The 21,722-nt window shown below is 37.6% G+C and overlaps 1 protein-coding gene across 2 annotated transcripts in view; it reads right to left on the bottom strand.

Annotated features, from left to right (window-relative positions):
* Positions 1–21,722, bottom strand: part of LOC150092192 (disintegrin and metalloproteinase domain-containing protein 11-like) — a 1,236,934-nt gene that overhangs the window by 1,011,086 nt on the left and 204,126 nt on the right. For both annotated transcript variants that reach the window (XM_090415260.1, XM_090415259.1), the window contains exon 4: positions 17,570–17,649. In XM_090415260.1, coding sequence (XP_090271386.1) covers positions 17,570–17,649 — 80 coding nt within the window. The remainder of the gene's footprint in view (positions 1–17,569; positions 17,650–21,722) is intronic.

Below are 21,722 nucleotides of genomic sequence, written 5' to 3'. Positions count from 1 at the left end.
ATTCATTCTATAATTACACAAAATGAATAAAACATGTTTACACTACTAAAAATGCATAACACTATTAATAAACATCGTGGAGACAATTAAAACAGTTAAAATGCACAGCACTCAATCAAAATCATGAACTATAACCAAAACCAAAAAACTTGACAAAAATTCAGTTTATTGGATTAACTTGTTCACTACTGTACTCTCAAAGCCATTAGCGTTATTTCCACTAAGTTTCTCTGCCCTGAGAGTGCTAAATTCATCTGTGATCATGAGTAATACACCACCACCACCACATTTACCTTCCTTATCCTGCTGAAATATACTATATTACCCTTCAATTTACCTATTTACCCTTTGATTTCTATCCCTGTTAAAACATCTTACTCAGTTAACCAAGTTTCACTGATACCAACAACCTTTGGAGAGACTGAGTCCATCAATGCTTCCTTTATTCCTGGCTTTATTTACAGAAAAACCAGTGTATTGCCATTATTATTCGCTTCATACTCCACCTCGCTCTGTAATATAGTGCTCATCCCCTCATTTCCTCAAGCGACTATTTCCCACATGAGGCCATCCCTGCAACATTCCACTTGTGCAATTCTAGTTTCCCTGCCTTGACACACTCCCTTGCCCAGAAAACAACACTCTCTCCCCACATGCCTGCACCCTTCTGCATTTATATGTAATCTATCTCTTGCATACAAGAGATGGAATACATTTGAAAGTGGTGTATATGATTAAATTTTGCTAAAGAGAGGACACACTGCAACAAAAATTATAGGTTCTATTGGCTCACTTTTTTAAAATTTTCTTCCTCGCCTCCTCCAAACACAAAAAAAAACTAAAAAAACTTAAACCCTTCAGTTGTCATCTCCCATAGATATATGGATTACCAAACATCCACAATCCTCCCCCCACACACACACAAAAAAGACCTATTATAGCTGCTACAGATTCCCTGCACCATAAATTAGCAAAACAGCAAGCTAAGCTCTCTTACCCATCCCAAGTGACTGGTCATACAACATCCCATATAAAAAAATTCTACTTATTTTAAAACCTTCGATTGAGAATTTAACATTACATTAAATAATATAGATATTTTGGTTAGCTTTCTTATATCACACTGTTCACCAATATTCCCTTAAATGACACTCTGTCACTTATAATATTTTTTTCCTCCTGATATCACAGATCTCTTTTCCTTTGCTATCCATTCAGGATATTTCTCTTGGAAGCACAAAATTTATAAACAGATGGAGGGTATCTCTATGGGATTTCTCTTCTAAAGTCCCTGCTAATTTTTTATGGAATATTTTGAAAAACGAGCTTTTGATTCAGTGCCTCTTAAACCTAATATCTGGTTAAGATATGTGGATGATACATTTTCCATTTGGCCTCATGGCCCAGACAGATTAGACTACAATTGCCAGGCTGGCCGAGTGGTTAGCGCATCCGCTTTCCAGCCAAAAGGCTGCGGGTTCGTATCCTGCCATGGGCATGGATGTTTGTGATTGTCTTTGGAAATACTAGTGGTGGTCAGCGGTAGATGCCATTGGTGTAGTTGTGGCCGGTTGGTGGATTGAGTTGTGGAGACAGTTGTAGAGCATGTGCCCTCCCTCAGGCTTCACCCTAGAATCCAATTTACTATAGAAAAGGAAACTAATAATGGTTTAGCCTTTTTAGACATCTTGGTAACATGCCCACCCAACAGTAACCTGTCCTTTTCAGTATACAGGAAATCCACTCACACAGGCAGATACATTGAGTAGTCCTGTCTTGTAGCAGAATTTAATAATATACACCACACCTTCTTTTCTAATAGCTAGAGTTCTCAGAGTATCAAAAAAATAATCAGTCCTTTCCCCAATCTCTGACCTCTTCAGAAAGATTTTAGTAATGCTATCATCATCCCTATGTCTCACGCACTTAAGAAAAAATAGCCAGGATCTTAAAGAAATACACCCTCTGCACAGATTTCACGCCCCCACTTGAATCAAGCCACCTTTATTCACTCCACTAAAGACCAAATCTGTTCTCACTCAGTTCCTGGAGTATATAGAGTTCCCTGTTCCTGCAAGTTAGCTTACTACGGACAGACAGGAAGATTAGCCAAACATCTGCATGGAAGAACATAGAAAATACATCTGCAGTCAAGATTATGGTCAATGAGGACTTGCAAACCATGCTTTGGATATGGGACATAGAATCGACTGGAAAATGACCACTATGCTCCATCAGAATAAATTTAATAAAAGTAAGTGTTAAGATATTTAAATATCTTAAGAAGATTTTCTTTACAGAAATTGCTATTGTTATTTTAAGTAATTGAAAATGAACTAAAAGATGTATAAAATATTGTTATGTTGATAAAATATTTGTTAAAATGATATTTTACTGGAAGTAACAATGATTCTGGTTCAAGTTATCAGTAGAAACAACTGATAATTTAGCAGCATGATGAATCTGTAAGATTCTTTCTTTTAAGGTTACACGACGGTCAGTATTCATAGTGAAGAATTTATGGAGACACAACATACATGGTAGAATAATTACTTTACTTAACATTATTATTATTATTATTATTCAGGCCTCCAAGGAGTCAAAAGACTCATCGAGGGAGGTCCTTCCTAAGACATAAAGTCTGTCAAGACTCATCGAGGGGAGGTCCCCCCCTGAGAAACACAAAGTCTATCATGCCACTCTTTAAAGTCACTGACCGTTCTCGCTCCCACCACTCCATCAGGCAATGCATTCCACGGCTCAACCACCCTCCACACAAAGAAACCACTCCTTACCCTCTTGCTCACAGTTTCCTTTCGTAACTTCCAGGGATGGCCTCTTGTCATCACTCCTTCCCGCTGTTCAACCAAGCGAAAGAACTCCCCAGTGTCAACCCTGTAACCACCTCTCAACAGTTTAAAGTCTCAATCATATCACCTCTCCTTCTTCTATCCACCAAACTCTGCAGTCCACATTCTCTCAGCCGATCCTCATAACTATCCTTGTACAGTCCTGAAACCATCTTTGTCATCCGTCTTTGTATCCTTTCCACAGTTAATTTATCCCCTTCAAATCCTGAGGACCAAATCTGAGAACAATAGTCCAAGTGTGGTTTGATCAGAGACTTATACAACGGAATAATAACCCTCTTATCTCTGCAGGTAAGTGTCCTTCTCATAATAGCAGCAATCCTCTGTGTTACCTTCACCACCTTTGCAATATGTCCCCTAAACTTCAGATTTCTATCAATCATCAACCCCAGATCTCGCCTCCCCAACTTCCTCCAGTATAACTCCTCCCATAGAGTATGCAGCATCCAACCTCGAACCAGTCCTATCCCTCTAGCATTAAAACTGACTCCTCTAGGATGAAATACTCCAATAAAGTGTTCATTGAACAATTCCACTATGTCCTCAGCATCAGTCACTCTATTCCCGTTTTTATCCCACAATATCATTCTTCCACAGTCATTTCTCCTCCTACTGGCCACATAGCTAAAAAATTCCCTAGGATTTTCTTTGGATCTTAGGGCCAATCTCCTCTCATATTCCAGTTTTGCTTTCCTTACCACACTAGTCACTCTTCTGGCCTGTGTCTTATATTCCTCATGCATCTCTTCACCTGTCTCCTTATATCTCTTCCATAGCCTCTTTTTCGCATGCAATTCCTGTTTAATATTGTTTGTCATCCACTTTACTCCAAATTGCGTCCTCTTCTTCACTCGTGGTATACAACTTACCATTGCTGATAACAAATATTCTTTCACAATTTCCCACGCACTAGTGATATCCCGGCCTTCCAATTCCTGCCTCCATGAAACTTCCCGAAGTTGACGTCTAAGACTATTATAATCACCTGCCTTATAATTCCACATAAGTTCCCGTCTCTTTGATACTCCTGCATGTCTATTCATTTTCCAAGTCAACACCATATGGTCACCCTCTCCAACTGGTGGGAGAGACATCAACTCAGTTATTATCAACTCTTCTGATGCTATAACCAAATCCAAAACTTTTGAACCTCTTGTTCCCTCTGTTACATGTTGCCTAAGACATTTGTCCATCAAGAATTCTAGAAATTCCATTCCCCTATAGCTACATGCATCTTCCTCTCTCCAATTTATACTACTGAAGTTAAAATCACCCATAACAATCATTCTTCTTGCACTTGCCAAACTTAGCTGTCTAAACATCTCCTGGTCCCCATCCTCTGTGCTCCTGGGTCTGTAGCAACATCCCACTAAATATCCTGTCTTGCCTACCTCTACCTCACACCATATGCTCTCAAAATCATTTGTCTCACTTCCTTCCAAATTCTCCACTCTTAGAGGACATAGGTCATCACTTATCATAAGCAGTACCCCACCACCACGCTTTCCCCTCCTATCCTGACAAAAAATGCTATACCCAGCGACTTCTATTCCTGTTGTTATATCCCCTTCTGTCAACCACGTCTCAGTGATCGCAATAATTTTTGGCCAGGCTGATGCTATCTGCGCCACCAATTCCTCTCCCTTATTCCGGATACTCCTGGCATTAGTATAAAGCATATAAATGCCATTGTTTCTATACCCAGCATTATTCCTTCTAGACTCCAATGGGCTCAGTGTTACCTGACATTGTCTCCCTTCTCCCAAGTATCCATTCCCACAAGAGGCCACCCCTGCTATCACCCTCCCTGGGACACACTGACTCGTTCAGAACAGCAATCTCTCCAGATGCCTACATCCTTCCTCATTCAAATGTAAACGGTCTCTCGCATACAATTCCTCTCTTTCCTCAAATGCACTCCAAGCATCCACATATACCAGTCCTCTCTTGTCACACATTCTCGCTATTATTGCCATTCATATTATGCCATTCACCGCTCTTCTGCTCAGCTCATCATTATCATACCTAGGCAACACGCACACTATTTTTCCTCTCTCTGTCTTCTTCCATACAGTCTCAAGCAAAAATTTCATATCTCTCGCTGCCCGACTTACATTACCACTCAAGTCATTCGTTCCTACCATCACAATCATCTCATCCACCCTTTCACCTCTCTTAATTGCCATAGCCACCCTTTCTATTGTTCCTCCTGGCAAACACTCCTCACGCATCCTATCTTGAACACCACGGATCATTGAGTCGCCATACATTATACCTCTTACCATTCCCTTGCTCCTATTGTTTCCATTCTCTCCTCAAAAATTAAGGGAGCGCTCGGGCATAATGTTACTTTCTTAAGGTTAAGTAAAGTAATTATTCTAACACGTGTTATGTCTTCTCCATAAATTCTTCACTATGAATCCTGTAAGATGTTACATTCTTTCCTATGTCAATGGAATTAAAATTCTTGTAGACATTTTTTTTTTATACTGAGCTCAATGAAATAATCATCGACTGCAAAAGAATGTTATTCAGTCTGCCATTACTGAAAATTTTACTTTGCTGTTGTGATGTCATTCATGCATTCGCAAATGAGAGAATACAGCATATGCTCAACTGTGGTATGGAAACAAATAACTGATGGATATGAGACAAGGTGTGTATATATATATATATATATATATATATATATATATATATATAGGGAGAGAGGGAGAGAGAAAGAGAGAGAGGGTGACATATAAAAAAATTGGAATGGAGAAAAGATGTACATGGAGATAATTTCTTTTAAGAAATAAAGAAAAATATAAGGGATGAATAGTTGTATTTTGTGAATTTCTTATTTTTCAAGTTCCTATGAAAAGTTTATGTACCTTCAGTGTTGTAATCTTTGGTTTTTTGAGTGAAGATTAGATGGAAAACTATATTATGTTTGTGGAACTAACAGTTGTCAAGTAAAAATGCTGGAACGTTCCATGTAGTTTTCTGTTCTAGTGCTGGAATTTTGGTTTTGCATGTTTTTGCTACCCATTTTAAGTTGTAGCTGAACTGCTTGAAGTAAGGCATATGTTGAAAACACAGGTATGAGTAGTCATTTTCTTGAATGATTGTATGCAAGAAAATTTTGCTGCTGTTTCTCTTGGTGAACTTAGTGAGGATTGACAAGAAACTTATGTCCTGATTTTACAGAGCAAGATTTGCCAAGTTCACTGTTATGTCTTAGTGACTAACTAAGATATGTGATAATTCTTCCTTTGCAGGTATTTTGTATTTAGTCCCAGAAGGTCCAATATTTTAACCTTATGAATATGTGTGTGAATGAGTGACTAAAAGGGTCACTACTGTGTTAATACAAATTTATTTTATATGTTGAGTTTATATATATACACACACACACACACATATATATACACACACACACACTTTGTTTATAAAATATATAAAAAAACAATCTTAGTTTTCAAGAAAATAACAGTGAAAAACACCAAATACAAAGATTAGGAAAGAACCTGCAAATTGTAAGAGAAAATATATATGTAGAACATCTTCATAATTAACAATAAAAAATACATCTGCAATCATGACTATGGTCAATCAGGCCTTGCAGACCATGCTTTGGATACAGCTCATAGAATTATTATTATTATTATTCAGGCTTCCATGGAGTCAAAAGACTCATCGTGGGGGGGTCCTTCCTAAGAAACACAAAGTCTATCAGGACTCATCGAGGGGAGCCCCCCCCCCCCCTGAGAAACACAAAATCTTTCACACCACTCCTTAAACTCATTGACCGTTCTCACTCTCACCCTCCACAACAGTTTAAAAGTCTCAATCATATCATCTCTCCTTCTTCTATCCACCAAACTCTGCAGTCCACATTCCCTCAGCCAATCCTCATAACTAACATGGTACAGTCCTGAAACCATCTTTGTTATCTGCCTTTGTACCCTTTCCACAGTTAATTTATCCCTTCAAATCCTGGTGACCAAATCTGAGAACAATAGTCTAAGCGCGGTCTGATCAGAGACTTATACAACGGAATGATAACCCTTTTATCTGCAGGTCAGTGTCCTTCTCTTTATTGCAGCAATCCTCTGTGTTACCTTCACCACCTTTGCAAAATGTCCCCTAAATTTCAGATTTCTATCAATCATCAACCTCAGATCTCTTGTCTCCCCTACTTCCTCCAGTATAACTCCTCCCATAGAGTATGCAGCGTCACATCGATGTTTCCCAAACCTCAAGACCTTACATTTTGTTGCATTAAACCGACACCTTCATTTGCCCATCTATCTAGCTTATTCAAATCCTCTTGCAGGGCTACCACATCTGCACTATTACTAATAAACCTTCCCAGCTTAGCATTATCTGCAAATAACTGAATATTCCCTTGCAATCCACTGACAATGTCATTGATATAAAGGTAAAACAATATAGGTCCCAGTACTGAACCTGTGGGACCCCACTTGTAACCCTCTGCCTCCTTGAAACTGCCCCACCATACACAACTCTCTGATACCTATCAGACAGTCAATCCTGAATCCAGTTGACCAATCTGACATCCAGACCTATGTGCTGCAACTTAAATATCAGCTTATCATGTGGCAACCTGTCAAATGCTTTTGCTAAGTCTAAGAAAATGGCAATATATGCCTTTTCCTCATCTAATGCTTGTAACTTTATTATAAAAGGCTAGCATATTGCTAAAACAAGATCAACCCTTCACAAATACATGTTGACTCTCACGGATAACACTACCCTCATCTGCCCAATGCTGTGTATACAGTCCCTCACTACTTTCTCCAAGATCTTAACAACTACTGATGACTAGCAAACTGGCCTATAATTAGACTCTTCCAGTCTGCTACCACCCTTATGTAATGGCACTATCTTACCTTCCTTCCATTCCATGAGCACCTTTCCTGCAGCCAGACTTTCTCATAATCTCTAGAACGTACAGGTAATGGACAAAAAAAAAAAGAAGGAAAGTGACACATTTAAATTAACATGATGTTGGTTGGCCATGGGTGTCTAGTACAGCCTCTATTCTTTGAAGGAGAGGCTCAGTGCTTGAAACTCAAAAGGAGAAATTTTACACCATTCGTCCGACAGAAGCTGGATCAATTCGCATTTGTTCTTTGGAGGTGGGAAACGTTGCCTAGAGTTTGTTCCAAAATGTCTCATAAATGTTCTATAGGATTTAAGTCTGGCAATTGGGATGACCATGGTAGATAGGATATCTCACTGTCATGTTCAATTAGAAAAAAACCACCATGCTCCATCACAGTAAATTTAGAAGAGAAAGACTGTTTTTAGAATTGGCAATTGCTCTCAGAAATCAGCCTATTTGAATAAATATGATTGCATTAAACTTCCCAAATTATGGGAAATACTAATACTGCATGATCTCAGTTTACATCCTAGGCTATCAAAAGTTGCCCACAGAGGACATCCCACCTAGTTAGGACTCTGGTCTTTCATCCATATGTTTCACTTAGGTTTGTGTTGCCTTTCTGTGTTTGTTACAACTCTCATATTGTACTCCTTGACAATGTCTCAGTATGACTGAAACAAAATATTGGAAGAATTAAATATTACTTTTAACCCTTTTCAGTCCTGTTTTACTTCATTAAGCATCTAACAAGAGTTTCTTATGTGCTTAAGCTTTTACACACAGATGATCATTATCAGCAAATGGTGCACCAATACCTCATTCACAGAATGTGGCTGTGAGTGAGGTTTTGATGCACCATTTGTTGCACAACTCCTAAATCCTGATATTGTTTCCATTACATAATGCTTAAGATAAATTAAAGATGCCAAGAAATTATATTCTTGGTTAAATCCTTTATCAAGTGTAAGCAAACAATCGCCTAAAGTATTTTCAGGTAAGGGCAACTCCTGAAAATACTTCAGGCACTTGTTTGCCTACACTTGATAAAGGACTAAACAAGAATATAATTTCTTGGCATCTTTAATTTATAGTATAACCAAGTGGAAAAACTTCCAGCAACTATCTCTAATCAAGAGTATTTTAATACAAAGGTGTGACACCTTTTGGCAACTTGTATATAGAAGCTAATGACTTCACATTACTCGCCTTAGTAACCCATAATACAAAGCACATATTCTTACAGTCATGTATAATGCTATGCATTATGGGAAGGGTCACTATTCCTTACACACATATCTTTGGACATAAATATATGTCCATAAGGATACGTGCTTTGCATTATGGGATATTAAGGCAAGTGATGTGAAGTCATTAGCTTCTATATAAAATTTCCCCTATCCTGAAAATTCTTCAGGCACAAACATTGTTTGCTTACACGTGAATAAAGGATCAAACCAAGAATATAATTTCTTGGCATCGTCAATTTATAGTATAGCAAAGTGGGAAAACTTCCAACAACCAACTATCTCTAATCCAGAGTATTTTAATAATAAGTTGTGTCACCTTTTGGCTACTTGTATATGGAAATATGAGTTCTGCATTACTTCAATCTTGGTATCAGCTCTGGGTCCGGCTCCCACTGATGAGACCCTCAATAAAGGTCGAAACCGGTCTGGGTAGTGATCCTTCCCATAATGCATAGCATTATACATGTCCATAACAATATGTACTTTGCATTATAGGATACTAAGGCAAGTGATGTTAAGTCATTAGCTTCTATATATGAGTTGCCCAGTCCTAAAAAAGACATCAGGCGCAAACTTTATTTGCTTACAATTGGATAAAGGATTAAACCAGGAATATAATTTCTTAGCATCTTTAATTTATAGTATAACAAAGTGGAAAAACTTCCAACGATGCTTAAGATAATTATCTCTCAAAAATTCAACAAATTCACTCTCCTTGTAGAAAGTTTTTCACTAGGTTACAAATTAAAATTAAATTTACAAAGGAATTATGTTCTTATTTAATTCCTTATCCCAATGAGAAAACAAAGTTCATGCGTGAAGAATCTTCACAACTAGACTACTTGTATTTAGAGACTGATGACTTCACATCAATTGCCTTAGTATCCCATATTGTAGAGCACACTTCCTTTCAGAAGTGCATAATGCTATGCATTATGGAAAATATATGATTTCTGAATTAATTCAACTTTGGTGTCTTTTCTGGGTCTGGCACCCATTGATGAGAGTTCAATAAAGGTCAAAACTGATCTAGGTAGTGGCTCCCCCATGATAAATAGAATCTTCACAACTAGACTACTTGTATTTAGAGACTGATGACTTCACATCAATTGCCTTAGTATCCCATATTGTAGAGCACACTTCCTTTCAGAAGTGCATAATGCTATGCATTATGGAAAATATATGATTTCTGAATTAATTCAACTTTGGTGTCTTTTCTGGGTCTGGCGCCCACTGATGAGAGTTCAATAAAGGTCAAAACTGATCTAGGTAGTGGCTCCCCCATGATAAATAGCATTATGAACTTCCAAAATGAAGTGTGCTTTACATTATGGGATGCTAAGGCAATTGATGTGAAGTCATCAACCTCTATATACAAATAGCCTAGTTGTGACGATACTTCACGCACAAACATTGTTTCCACTTGGATAAGAAATTAAACAAGAATATAATTTCTTGGCAAGTTTAATTTAAATTCCCTCTTCTTGTTTCCATACACTACTCCTCCTTCAAATTATATAGAACTAATTAAAATTTCCAATTAGTATCACACATTACTTTGACATGCAAAACTAATATGTCTAAGCATATCACAATCAGAGTTATGCTCTCTGCATTTATTGACTAATAATAACATCGTATTATATATATTTCAATATCACAATTCATCATGTTTCAAAATCATCATGTGCTACAATTTGCAACTCCAACTCTTATTGGATAATTCCTCCACTACAATTAATGCAATAACTCCTAATCTTTTCACCTTCCTATCTTTCCAGAATATTGTATATGTTCCCAATTCTATTCTCAATGATAGCCAAAGGCTATGCGGAGGACACTGATGGGTAGAAGTAGGAAGATTCTTGTTCCGTTATATAAGGCTTTGATTAGGCCACACATGGACTATTGTGCCCAGATTTGGTCACTGGGTTTTCAGAAAGATGAAGAGATGTTGGAAAGGGTCCAAAGGTGACTGACTAAGGTAGTTTCTGACCTCTGGAATGTTGAGTATGAGAAAAGATTGAGAAGATGTAATTTGCAGAGTCTGGTGGACAGGAGGAAGAGGGGAGATATGATAGAGACCTACAAGTTGGTAAGGGGTTGTTATAGGATCAATGGTGGAGAAGTTATACAGAGAATAGTGGGAGATCAGGGGAGAATCAGAGGTCATCTCTGGAAACTGTATAAAAAGGGTGTGAGTAGGAGAGTGAGAGGCAGGTTTTTTTTCGTGCAGAGTTGTGAATGCCTTGCCTGAGAGTGTGGTATCTGCAAGGAGTTTGAGTGTGTTTAAGACACGGTATAATGAGATGTGTGTGTGTGATAAAAGGACCTCCTAGATGAGTCTTTGACTCCAGTTCCCTTATTCTGATAGACTCCTTATGCTAGGATACAAACATAGCAATTCCATTCTCTTCAAGGACATGCCAAAAAAATCCCTCCATACTCTAGCTACTGTAGTACACCACGTCCACTTTGACCAAACCCTTTTTCCTGTTCCTTACTCTCATCTTCATTCGTACTGCATTCCATCACTCTACCCTTCATAATTCCTCACCCCTGTATCCATTTTCTTCATATCCTTCCACAACCTGCTTGTCATAAATTAAAGATGCCAAGAAATTATATTCTTGGTTTAATCCTTTATCCAAGAATAAGCAAACAAACCTTGCACGTGAAGAAATTTCACAACTGGGCAACCCATATATAGAGGCTAATGACTTCACATCACTTGCCTTAATATCCCATAATGAAAAGCACATATCCTTATGGACATTTATAATTGCTATGCATTATGGGAAGGGTCACTATCCAGACCGGTTTTGACCTTTATTGAGGTGAAAAAGTAAGGGATTGCTCATCATAGACCTAGATTAGTTAGTATAGGGGTGCAAGAGAGCCTGACAGTATTAGGAGAAAGAAAAAACAGATAGAGACAAGACCTCAGCTCTTTTATATCATCATATAGCCAAAGGCTATCAGTTTTCCTTTTTCAACAATCTGATATAGATGAACAATCAAAAGACCAATGGAAACTAAAGCAGAAAGGTGACTGATACCCAGGTGGTTAGCCCCATCTGGGTTAATTGCCTTGAGTTGGCTTTCTCTGCCTGGGATTGCTCTCCAGTCATCATCCCTGCAACTGACTATAAGACCACACTGAATTAAGAAGATGGAACTATTTAAAAAACCTCTCATAGTAAGAAAAGACAGAATTTTATCTCCCCCTGGTGAATATTGCATAATGTGGGTGATCATCACCATCTAGTCATAAATTTCATATCTCCAAGAATGCTTCATTCTAAATATAAAAATCGTCTGACTGAACAATAAAATTATCACAATACAATATTATAAAGAATTTGGATATCATATTGCTGATTTTCAAATCTGCGTTTCTTTCTAACCTTCCATAAATGGTATTTTAATTCATTAATTATAAAGATCAAAATTCTCTTCCCACTGCTGACAGGTGGTACTGCAAAAAAAAATAACCTGTTCTATTGTAAGCAATGAAATGCCCAACACATTACATAATCTATTCCGAATATACAGGGCAAGAAGGCAGCTATAGAATGCATGTTCTACTGTTTTCAATCAGTAACAGAGATGTCACAGATTGGATCTCCAATGTTAAAGTACCTCCATTTGATGGTACTGACTGGAAGGTGGCCATATGCAATTCTCCAAGCAAGATCCCTCCTGTTAGGGTATCCTTGGAACTTCAACAAGTTATGAAACAAAGTACTGTTGTCAGTACCTAACTGTGGAACTTCACAGCAAAATAGATTAAAGATTTCTTAATACCAAATTTTACTTTTTTTTTAATGGAATGAATGTCAATTCCAGAGTGTTTTAGCAGTCTTAGAGTTAAGCACAGAGTATTGTAGTATTCAGGAACAAATCTCAGCTTTTGGACCTTTATAATCATTAATTTCAAACAGGAGAAGATGAAAACCCAGGTAGTATAGGGGAAGGTTTCCACATGTGTGATTAGTCTGCAATATTATGAGGGATTCTCTCTTAGAGGTTAGCCAAAAGGGAATGTCCCTAAGATCCGACTTTCCAAAAACTTTTAATTTTGTCTTGTCTGCATTAATAGTTAATTCACTGCTTTTGCTGAGTTTTTCCAAAATACCAAAAAATATATATATATGGAATCATTATCCTTCAAAGAGCCCACTACATCATCAGCATATGCTAATACATTAATAAACCCTCAATTTAACAGACAAAATTTCTGGTCCATGTGTCACATGAAAATTAACACCCTGTTAATTTTAAAATGCTTTTAACCAAGATTTGCTTATAATTAAATTAACAGGGTTTTTTTGTTATTAATTTCCTGTTAATTTTAACAAATTTTGGCGAATAGGCCATCATATGTTGGAAAAATACTGTAGTAATTTAGCCAACATAAATGAGTCACTGCTCATAAAACATGTTCGGTGAATGATTAGGACATGATCACACTAATCGCACAGTAATTGGTTCTTTTGTCGCATGCCGTGACTTTCTGCGGCAGTTTTATTACACACATTTTCGTAATTTTAAGGAGTTAATTATGAAAAAACAGCTGAATTCAAAAGTTCAAAAAACACTTAATAGTTTTTTCAAAGCAGGATTACCTAAACCAAGCACCTCAACATCGAACATTAACTTCACATTCCCAGTATCCTTTATGACGATACCCAAATTTCCAGATAGTTTGAGATCTCGCTTCTTGGAATCACCCTCACATCAAACCTCTCCTGGCATAAACATATCAGAACCATTGCATCCTCAGCCTCAAAAACACTAGGATTTCTCTTTCGCTCAAGACGTTACATCACCCCCAAACAGCTATTAACATTATACAAATCACAAATCTGCCCAGCTATTAAATACTGCCCCCACATACGGGGTGGCACCCCTAAATGCTCTCTCTCAAAATGCTCAACGCAATACAGAGGAGAGCAATTAGACTAATCAATGATCCATCCCTTACCAACTCTCTCCTCCCACTTTCACACAGACGTATGGTCTCTGCAGTATGTATATTCTACAAATATTTCCATGGGAAATGCTCATCTTAAATAACATCAATAATTCCTCCGCTCAGTATTAAGCTCACTGGAACATGTGCAGCTGCTGCACAACATCCCTTCACAGTACACCTAGAAACAAACAGAACAAGTTTCTTTTCTTCTTCCTTCATCCCTGCAACTGCTGCACTGTGGAACAGTCTCCCACCTGATGTGTTTCCCAAGGAATACAACTTAAAGTAATTCAAATCAGATGTAAACAAATTCCTCCTTTCCCAACCCACACATGGTACTAATGTACTATTGGTTGACCAACCAACCTCCTGTGTATAAGCTCAACATTTAAAAAAAAAAATTTTTTTTAATAAAAAAATTATAAAAGTGTAAAAATTGTGTTAAAAATTGTGTGTAAAACAATTTTTTTGTTATTACAGTGCTAATATTGATAAAATTGCAGTATAATGTTACAAACATTTTTATTATAACAAAATTTAAATGGACTTTCGATTTAATGAACATCCCCTTAGCTCCTATTAGTCCATTAAATTGAGGGTTTACTGACCTTATTTTCCTTTATAGTTGATGGAACTGTTATTCCTCGCACAGCATGTGTATTGTCAACTTCTTGTAAGAAAGGTTCAAGAACCAATGCAAAGAGCAGTGGACTAAGAGGGCAAACTTGCTTGTGGGAGTCAGACCCAGAAGTGATACCAAACTTGAAGTAATGCAGAAGTTATATTGCATATACAAGTAGCCAAAAGATATCACACATTATTTCTAAAATACTATAAATTAGAGATAGATGTTGAAAGTTTTTCCACTTGGTTATGCTATAAATTAAATATGCCAAGAAATTATGCTTTGCATTATGAAATACTAAGGCAAGTGATGTGATGTCATTAGCCTCTATATACGAGTTGCCCAGTCATGAAATTACTTCCCGTGCAAAGTTTCTTACATTTCAAGGTCTGGTTGTTGTTTTTGAACTATTTGATTTTTCTTCAATAATAATTAGTTATTATTATAATACAGGCACCTCCATGGAGTCTGAAGACCCATTGCAGGTGACCCAATCTATCCACACAATCTATCATATCTCTCCTTGAACCCATTAACAGAAACTAGCACTCACAACTTACTCTGGCAACCCATTCCACTCATTCACCACTCTCCAAGCAAAAATAGTTCCATTGCACAAAGCAGGATCCAAGACTGATGTAGCAAATTACTGGCTGATCAGCATATCAAAAGTTGTTGTCAAAGTATTGGAGAAGTTAGTCAAGAGCAAAATACAGGAATGAATAAATGGAAATGGGATACTGTGTGTGTGTATGGGGGGCAGCATGGTTTTGTAAAGGATAAGTCATGCCTCAGTAACTTGCTCACATTTTATAATACAGTGACAGCTGAGTTGGATTACCTATACACGGTTTACAGTGATACTACTGGACTTTGCAAAGCCTTTGACAGAATACCACATGGAATTCTAATCAGTAAACTATTTTTATAGTTTGTAGTTTATAGTAAACTATTTACAGCACATGGGGATGGATAAGAGGGTGGCTGATGGAGAGATGGAGAGAGCAGTTTATTCAGGAGTAGAATCCAAAAGAAGGCCTGTGACTAGTGGCATGCCGCAGGGTTCTGTTCTAGGACCACTACTATTTAATTTGTATGTTAACGACATAGGAAAAGATCTGAGAGGAACTGTTCAGATATTTGCCTGTGATTCAAAGTTTGGTAGAGCAATAGTTAATATAGATGATGTCAAAATTTTGCATGATGATTCAAATAGATTGGCAGACTGGGCAAAGGAGAATGGATGTAAGTTTAATGTGGCAAGGTGTAAAGTTATGCATTTTGGAGTGAAAAGATTACCAGCTTTAATCTTTACCACATTAGTGGAACTTTACTCCAGGAAACTGAAAAAGCCAGTTGGGAGTGTTAGTGGATAGGGAGTTAAATGTTGGAAGTTTGATACCGAGACAAGGAGTGATGTGAGCTTGGTCCACCTTTGCTCGGAGTTGCCTAGTGTTGCACCACCTTACTTCAGTCCTGAAGATATTTTCAGGTGCAAACTTTGTTTGCTTACAATTGGATAAAGGATTAAACTAAATTTATTATAGGGAGTTAAAGTTTAGAGGTCATATAGCAAAAGTGGCTAAATCAGGTAGTCAGATTACTTGATTTCTGAAGAATACTTTGACGAGCAGGTTATTGTTCCTCTTTATCGAGCCTTGATAAAATCCCATCTTGACTACTGTGCATAGATCTGGGAGCCAGGGTTTCTTGGTGATGATGATGAGGAGGAGGTGGAGAGGATCCAAAGGTGAGTCACCAAGATGGTAGCAGGTCTATGGAATGAACCTTAAGAGAACATGTTAAAGATTTGTGGGTTATAGAAACTGGTAGATAGGTGGAAAAGGGGTGATGTGGTTGAGACATACAAATTACTGAGGGTTTTTACCAAATTAATTCAGAGGATATTTTTCAGAATAGGTCCAGTGGTGGGAGAACTAGGAACTATCCATGAAAACTGAGCAAGAATGTAGTTAGTAAGGGTGTTAGAACCAGGTTTTTTGCTTGGAGGGTAGTGAATGAGTTAAAGAGATTGCCAGAGTCTGTTGTGGGTGCTATGACTGTGAATGAGTTCAAAGAAAAGTACAATAGATACTGCTCAAATGTTGGATAGTTCTTAACATGATGTTTAGAGCCTCTCTCGATGAGTCTAAGACCTTTTTGGTACCCTGTAATAATAATAATAATATTTTCCCACATCACTCTACTTTTTATTGCCTGCTATTCAAGATGATTACTCTCATATTTATTGTTTGATACTATAACTACTACTTCTTTTTCCTGATTATTTTGGTCTAAACATAGCATCTTGCATTTGTTGCTTAGAAACATATCACCTATTTTTGTCTTCTTTGTTTTGGTAACACCTATTATGTTTATCTAGTACTTATCCAAGTCTTCTGGTAGTTTCATTTATTTTCCATTGATACATCTTGTGTTGATGGTGCCAATCTTGAACTCTGTTGATATTGAGTTGGGATATGAGTTAGGTTTTTTTCGTGCAGAGTTGTGAATGATTGGAATGCCTTGCCTGAGAGTGTGGTGTCTGCAAGGAGTTTGAATGTGTTTAAGACACAGTATGATGAGATGTGTGTGTGATAAAAGGACCTCCGAGATGAGTCTTTGACTCCATGAGGTCTTGTTTAATAATAATAATAATAATAATAATAATATGTTCTAGGATTTGTTGTAGCAGATGAATTTTCACTGTTCACTTTGGTTCCCTGATGAAAATAGCTGGGCGTTTAACCAGGCAATGCCCCAGCTGGCATGAAATTCTGTCATGTGACATCATTTCACATTCTGGTCATGATAATAGAGGAACATTTTTAGTCACATTATGTCATATGTCATACAAAATATATTTCATACTTTTACATATCTCAGTCTGCAGAATCTATATACTGCATATTTTTAATTTCAAAAGAAATATAAATTATTAGATTAATCACTTACGTATTCAGTTCCAGATCAAGGCGAAATTTGTAGTTGAAAGCTTTAATGAGCAAAGAAGTCTGATGGAAATGCTTTCCAGTCTAGATAAACAATCATAAAAATTATTTTAAGAATATTAATAGCTGCATTAAAAATAAAAGAATTATTAAAATTTCATTCATAACTATTTCTATAATAATGTATAAAATGACAATTCAAATTTTTCAAAGAGCAGAAAGCAGGAAAGAGACATCCCTGGAAATTTTATAGAGCAGTAGTGAACAAGAGAAGTAAGGAAGAGATCTACTGAATGAAGAAGAATGGAAGTTTTTGCTATGAAATAATGATTAATCCATATATAGATGAATTAACTTGATGCACTGTGACAAATATCCTGATATGAAAAAAGCTAAACTCACTGAGATTTTTTTTTTCCCTAACATTACTCTCACAGATGCAAAGACCTATAGCAAATAAATGCTGCAAGTAGACTATGGTCAATAGCAAAGTAATCTCTTGATCTTCCTCTTGAAAATCTGGAGGTTGTAGTCCTTGGGGACTTATTGCAGAAGGCTGTGCCATAGAATTAAGCAATATGGAATATAAGATAAATTAATATAGCAAGTTCAGTGAACTAGCATTTCAACCGTAAAAGCTTTAAAAGCTTGTTAGCAGCTGTTGCTCATATTTCTATAGGTTTAGCAGGAATGGAGGACATAATGGGTGCTAGTTCTCCAGAAATGAATCAATGAAAATAAAATATCTGTGGAAGAGACAATGCAGAAACTGACCATCAATTATCATTCATCAATTAACCAAATCACCTTCTAAAAAGCACCAAGAATTTTCTGAAGTTTTAGGTATAGCTCACCAAATGTGACAGCAGTATTAGAACAAGGAAAAGACAGAGTTGAGTTGAGCATTATCAAAGATAAGGGAAGAAGAACTGATGCAATTTTTTTTTGTGATAAAAAAAAGAAAAACTGTGATTTGGAAGCAATGAAGGTAACCAGGTTGTTATTGCCCGACTGAAGGATTTGTGGAGATGGTGCTGAGGACACTTATTGTAGATTAAGCTTGACAAAATGTGAGATGTTTAAGCATTGCAATTGGGTATATCATAGGATTAGGATCATAGTGTTCCATCATCAGTTAAACAGTGGATGAGGTTTGAGGTCAGTCAGGGAAGGTCATTTATATACATAAAGAAGAAAATGGATGAAATAACAGCGTGCGTGCTAATGAACACCTGCATTAGTCAAAAAATCTCACTACAAAAACAGCTTGATACTGAACAAACTGGCAGTCCAATTACAAAGGGAGCTAGGCAGACCATAAGATTGCAATTTGCTGAGAAGCCCTCAATATCAAACCCTAAATGCCCTGGAAATGTCAAATGCTTTTTGTATAGGCATCTACAATCTTCTCTCCCAATATGTTCCACTGATTTTTTTTTTCTTCTCTTCACCTCTGAAGTACTAAACATGACAATAAATCTAAATAAATATATTGTTGCTCTGGTTATATTGATTGGTGAAATCCATTTTGGTGGTCACTGATTAGCTGACATTTCTTCAGGTGTCAAAGAAGTTGATTGTCGATGAGCTCTTCCAATGCTTTAGCCAACAATATGGTAAGAGCAATAGTTTATTGGTAGATACACTGCATATACAAAGAGCAACTGATTCTTTTTGCTTCTTTCTTTTCTTTTTTTTTAATATGGTGAAAGAAAAGAATGATGCCAGGTCAGTCTATGGTGAAGTTGCAATACTACAAATTGGGGGAGAGAGAGAGAGATGGAAGCACAGATAGATACAAATTGCATCGAACAGCTTTTGCTAGGGACCAGAAGGCATAACTACTGATACAGGTAACAGGTTTTTTGCATTTAGCTCTTACAAAGTCAGACTTAGCCTTATTAATGATAGTTTTGCAAATATAGCTTGCTCTAGTGCAGATTGAATTTGTGCCTTTAATAAGCAGGAAATGTGCAATATACAGCCTCTTGCTGTCAAGTCAAACCCACCTAGAAGTGATGTGGCCTATTTCCACAAAAGAAGGCTGGCATGGTTGGCCAAGTGGTTAGTGTATCCGCTCTACAGCAAAGAGGTTGAAAGTTGGAAATCTGCCAAGGGCACAGACATATGTGATTGCCCTACTAACCAATTACCATATTATTATTAATATTATTCAGGCCTCCATGGAGTTAAAAGAGTCATCGTGGGAGGTCCTTCCTAAGAAACACAAAGTCTATCAAGACTCATTGAGGGGAGGTCCCCGCCTGAGAAACACAAAGTCTATCATACCATTTCTTAAACTCATTGACCGTTCTCACTCTCACCACACCATCAGCCAATGCATTCCATGGTTCAACCCCCCTCCATGCAAAGAAACCACTCCTCACCCTCTTGCTCACAGTTTCCTTTCGTAACTTCCAGAGATGGCCTCTTGTCATCACTCCTTTCCGCTGATCAACCAAGCAAAAGAACTCCCCAGTGTCAACCCTGTAACCCACCTCTCAACAGTTTAAAAGTCTCAATCATATCACCTCTCCTTCTTCTATCCACCAAACTCTGCAGTCCACATTCCTTCAGCCGATCCTCATAACTAACATGGTACAGTCCTGAAACCATCTTTGTTATCTGCCTTTGTATCCTTTCCATAGTTAATTTATTCCCTTCAAATCCTGGGGATCAAATCTGAGAAAATAGTCCAAGTGTGGTCTGATCAGGGTCTTATACAACGGAATGATAACTGTTTTATCTCTGCAGGTCAGCGTCCTCATTATTGCAGCAATCCTCTGTGTTACCTGTTACCTTCCCCACCTTTGCAATATGTCCCCTAAATTTCAGGTTTCTATCAATCATTAATCCCAGATCTCTTGTCTCCCCCTACTTCCTCCAGTATAATTCCTCCCATAGAGTATGTATGCATTGTCCCATCGATGTTTCCCAAACCTCAAGACCTTACATTTTGCTGCATTAAACCGACACCCCATTCATTTGGCCATCTATCTAGCTTATTCAAATCCTTTTGCAGGGCTGCCACATCTGCACTATTACTAATAATCCTTCCCAGCTTCGCATCATTGGCAAACAACTGAATATCCCCTTGCAATCCACTGACAATGTCATTGATATAAAGGTTAAACAATACAGGTCCCAGTACTGAGCCCTGTGGGACCCCACTTGTAACTCTCTGCTTCCTTGAAACTGACCCACCATACACAACTCTCTGATACCTATCAGGCAGCCAATCCTGAAACCAGTTGACCAATATGACATCCAGACCCATGTGCTGCAACTTAAATATCAGCTTATCATGTGGCACCCTGTCAAATGCTTTCACTAAGTCTAAGAAAATGTCAGTATATTCCTTTACCTCATCTAATGCTCTTGTAACTTTATCATAAAAGACTAGCATATTGCTAAAACAAGAGCACCCCTTTACAAATTCATGTTGACTCTCAAGATAACATTACCCTCATCTGTCCAATGCTGTATACGGTCCTTCACAAGATCTTACTAACTACTGATGACACACAAACTGGTCTATAATTAGACACTTCCAGTCTGCTACAGCCCTTATGCAATGGCACTATCTTACCGTCCTTCCATTCCATGGGCAGCTTTCCAGCAGCCAGACTTTCATTGAAAAGCCAGGTCAACGGAGCTCTTTAGTTCTTCACACATTCTCTCAAAACTCGTGTTGAAATACCATCCAGTCCCACAGCTTTACTGACATCCAGAGTACTCAGTATTTGAAACACACTCTCCTCCTGTACCTCTAAACCTCGAACCTGCCCAATCCCTCTAGATTGGGCAGGTTCGATTAAAACTGACTCCTCCATGATGAAATACTCCAATAAAGTGTTCATTGAACAATTCCACTATGTCCTCTGCATCAGTCACTCTATTCCAATTTTTATCCCACAATATCATTCTTCCACAGTCATTTCTCCTCCTACTGGCCACATATCTAAAAAATTCCCTAGGATTTTCTTTGGATCTTAGGGCCAATCTCCTCTCATATTCCAGTTTTGTCTCCCTTACCATACTAGTCACTCCTCTAGCCTGTGTCTTCTACTCTTCATGCATCATCTTCTCTTCACCTGTCTCCTTATATCTCTTCCATAGCCTCTTTTTCGCATGCAATTCCTGTTTAATATTGTTTG

The sequence above is a fragment of the Typopeltis vanoorti genome, unplaced genomic scaffold (genome assembly GCF_054136105.1).
Source record: "Typopeltis vanoorti isolate ZY-2024b unplaced genomic scaffold, IOZ_Tvanoo_1.0 HiC_scaffold_24, whole genome shotgun sequence".
Classification (NCBI taxonomy): domain Eukaryota; kingdom Metazoa; phylum Arthropoda; class Arachnida; order Uropygi; family Thelyphonidae; genus Typopeltis; species Typopeltis vanoorti.
Note: the sequence above shows the minus strand (reverse complement) of the source record. Positions and strands in the feature narration are given on the sequence as shown.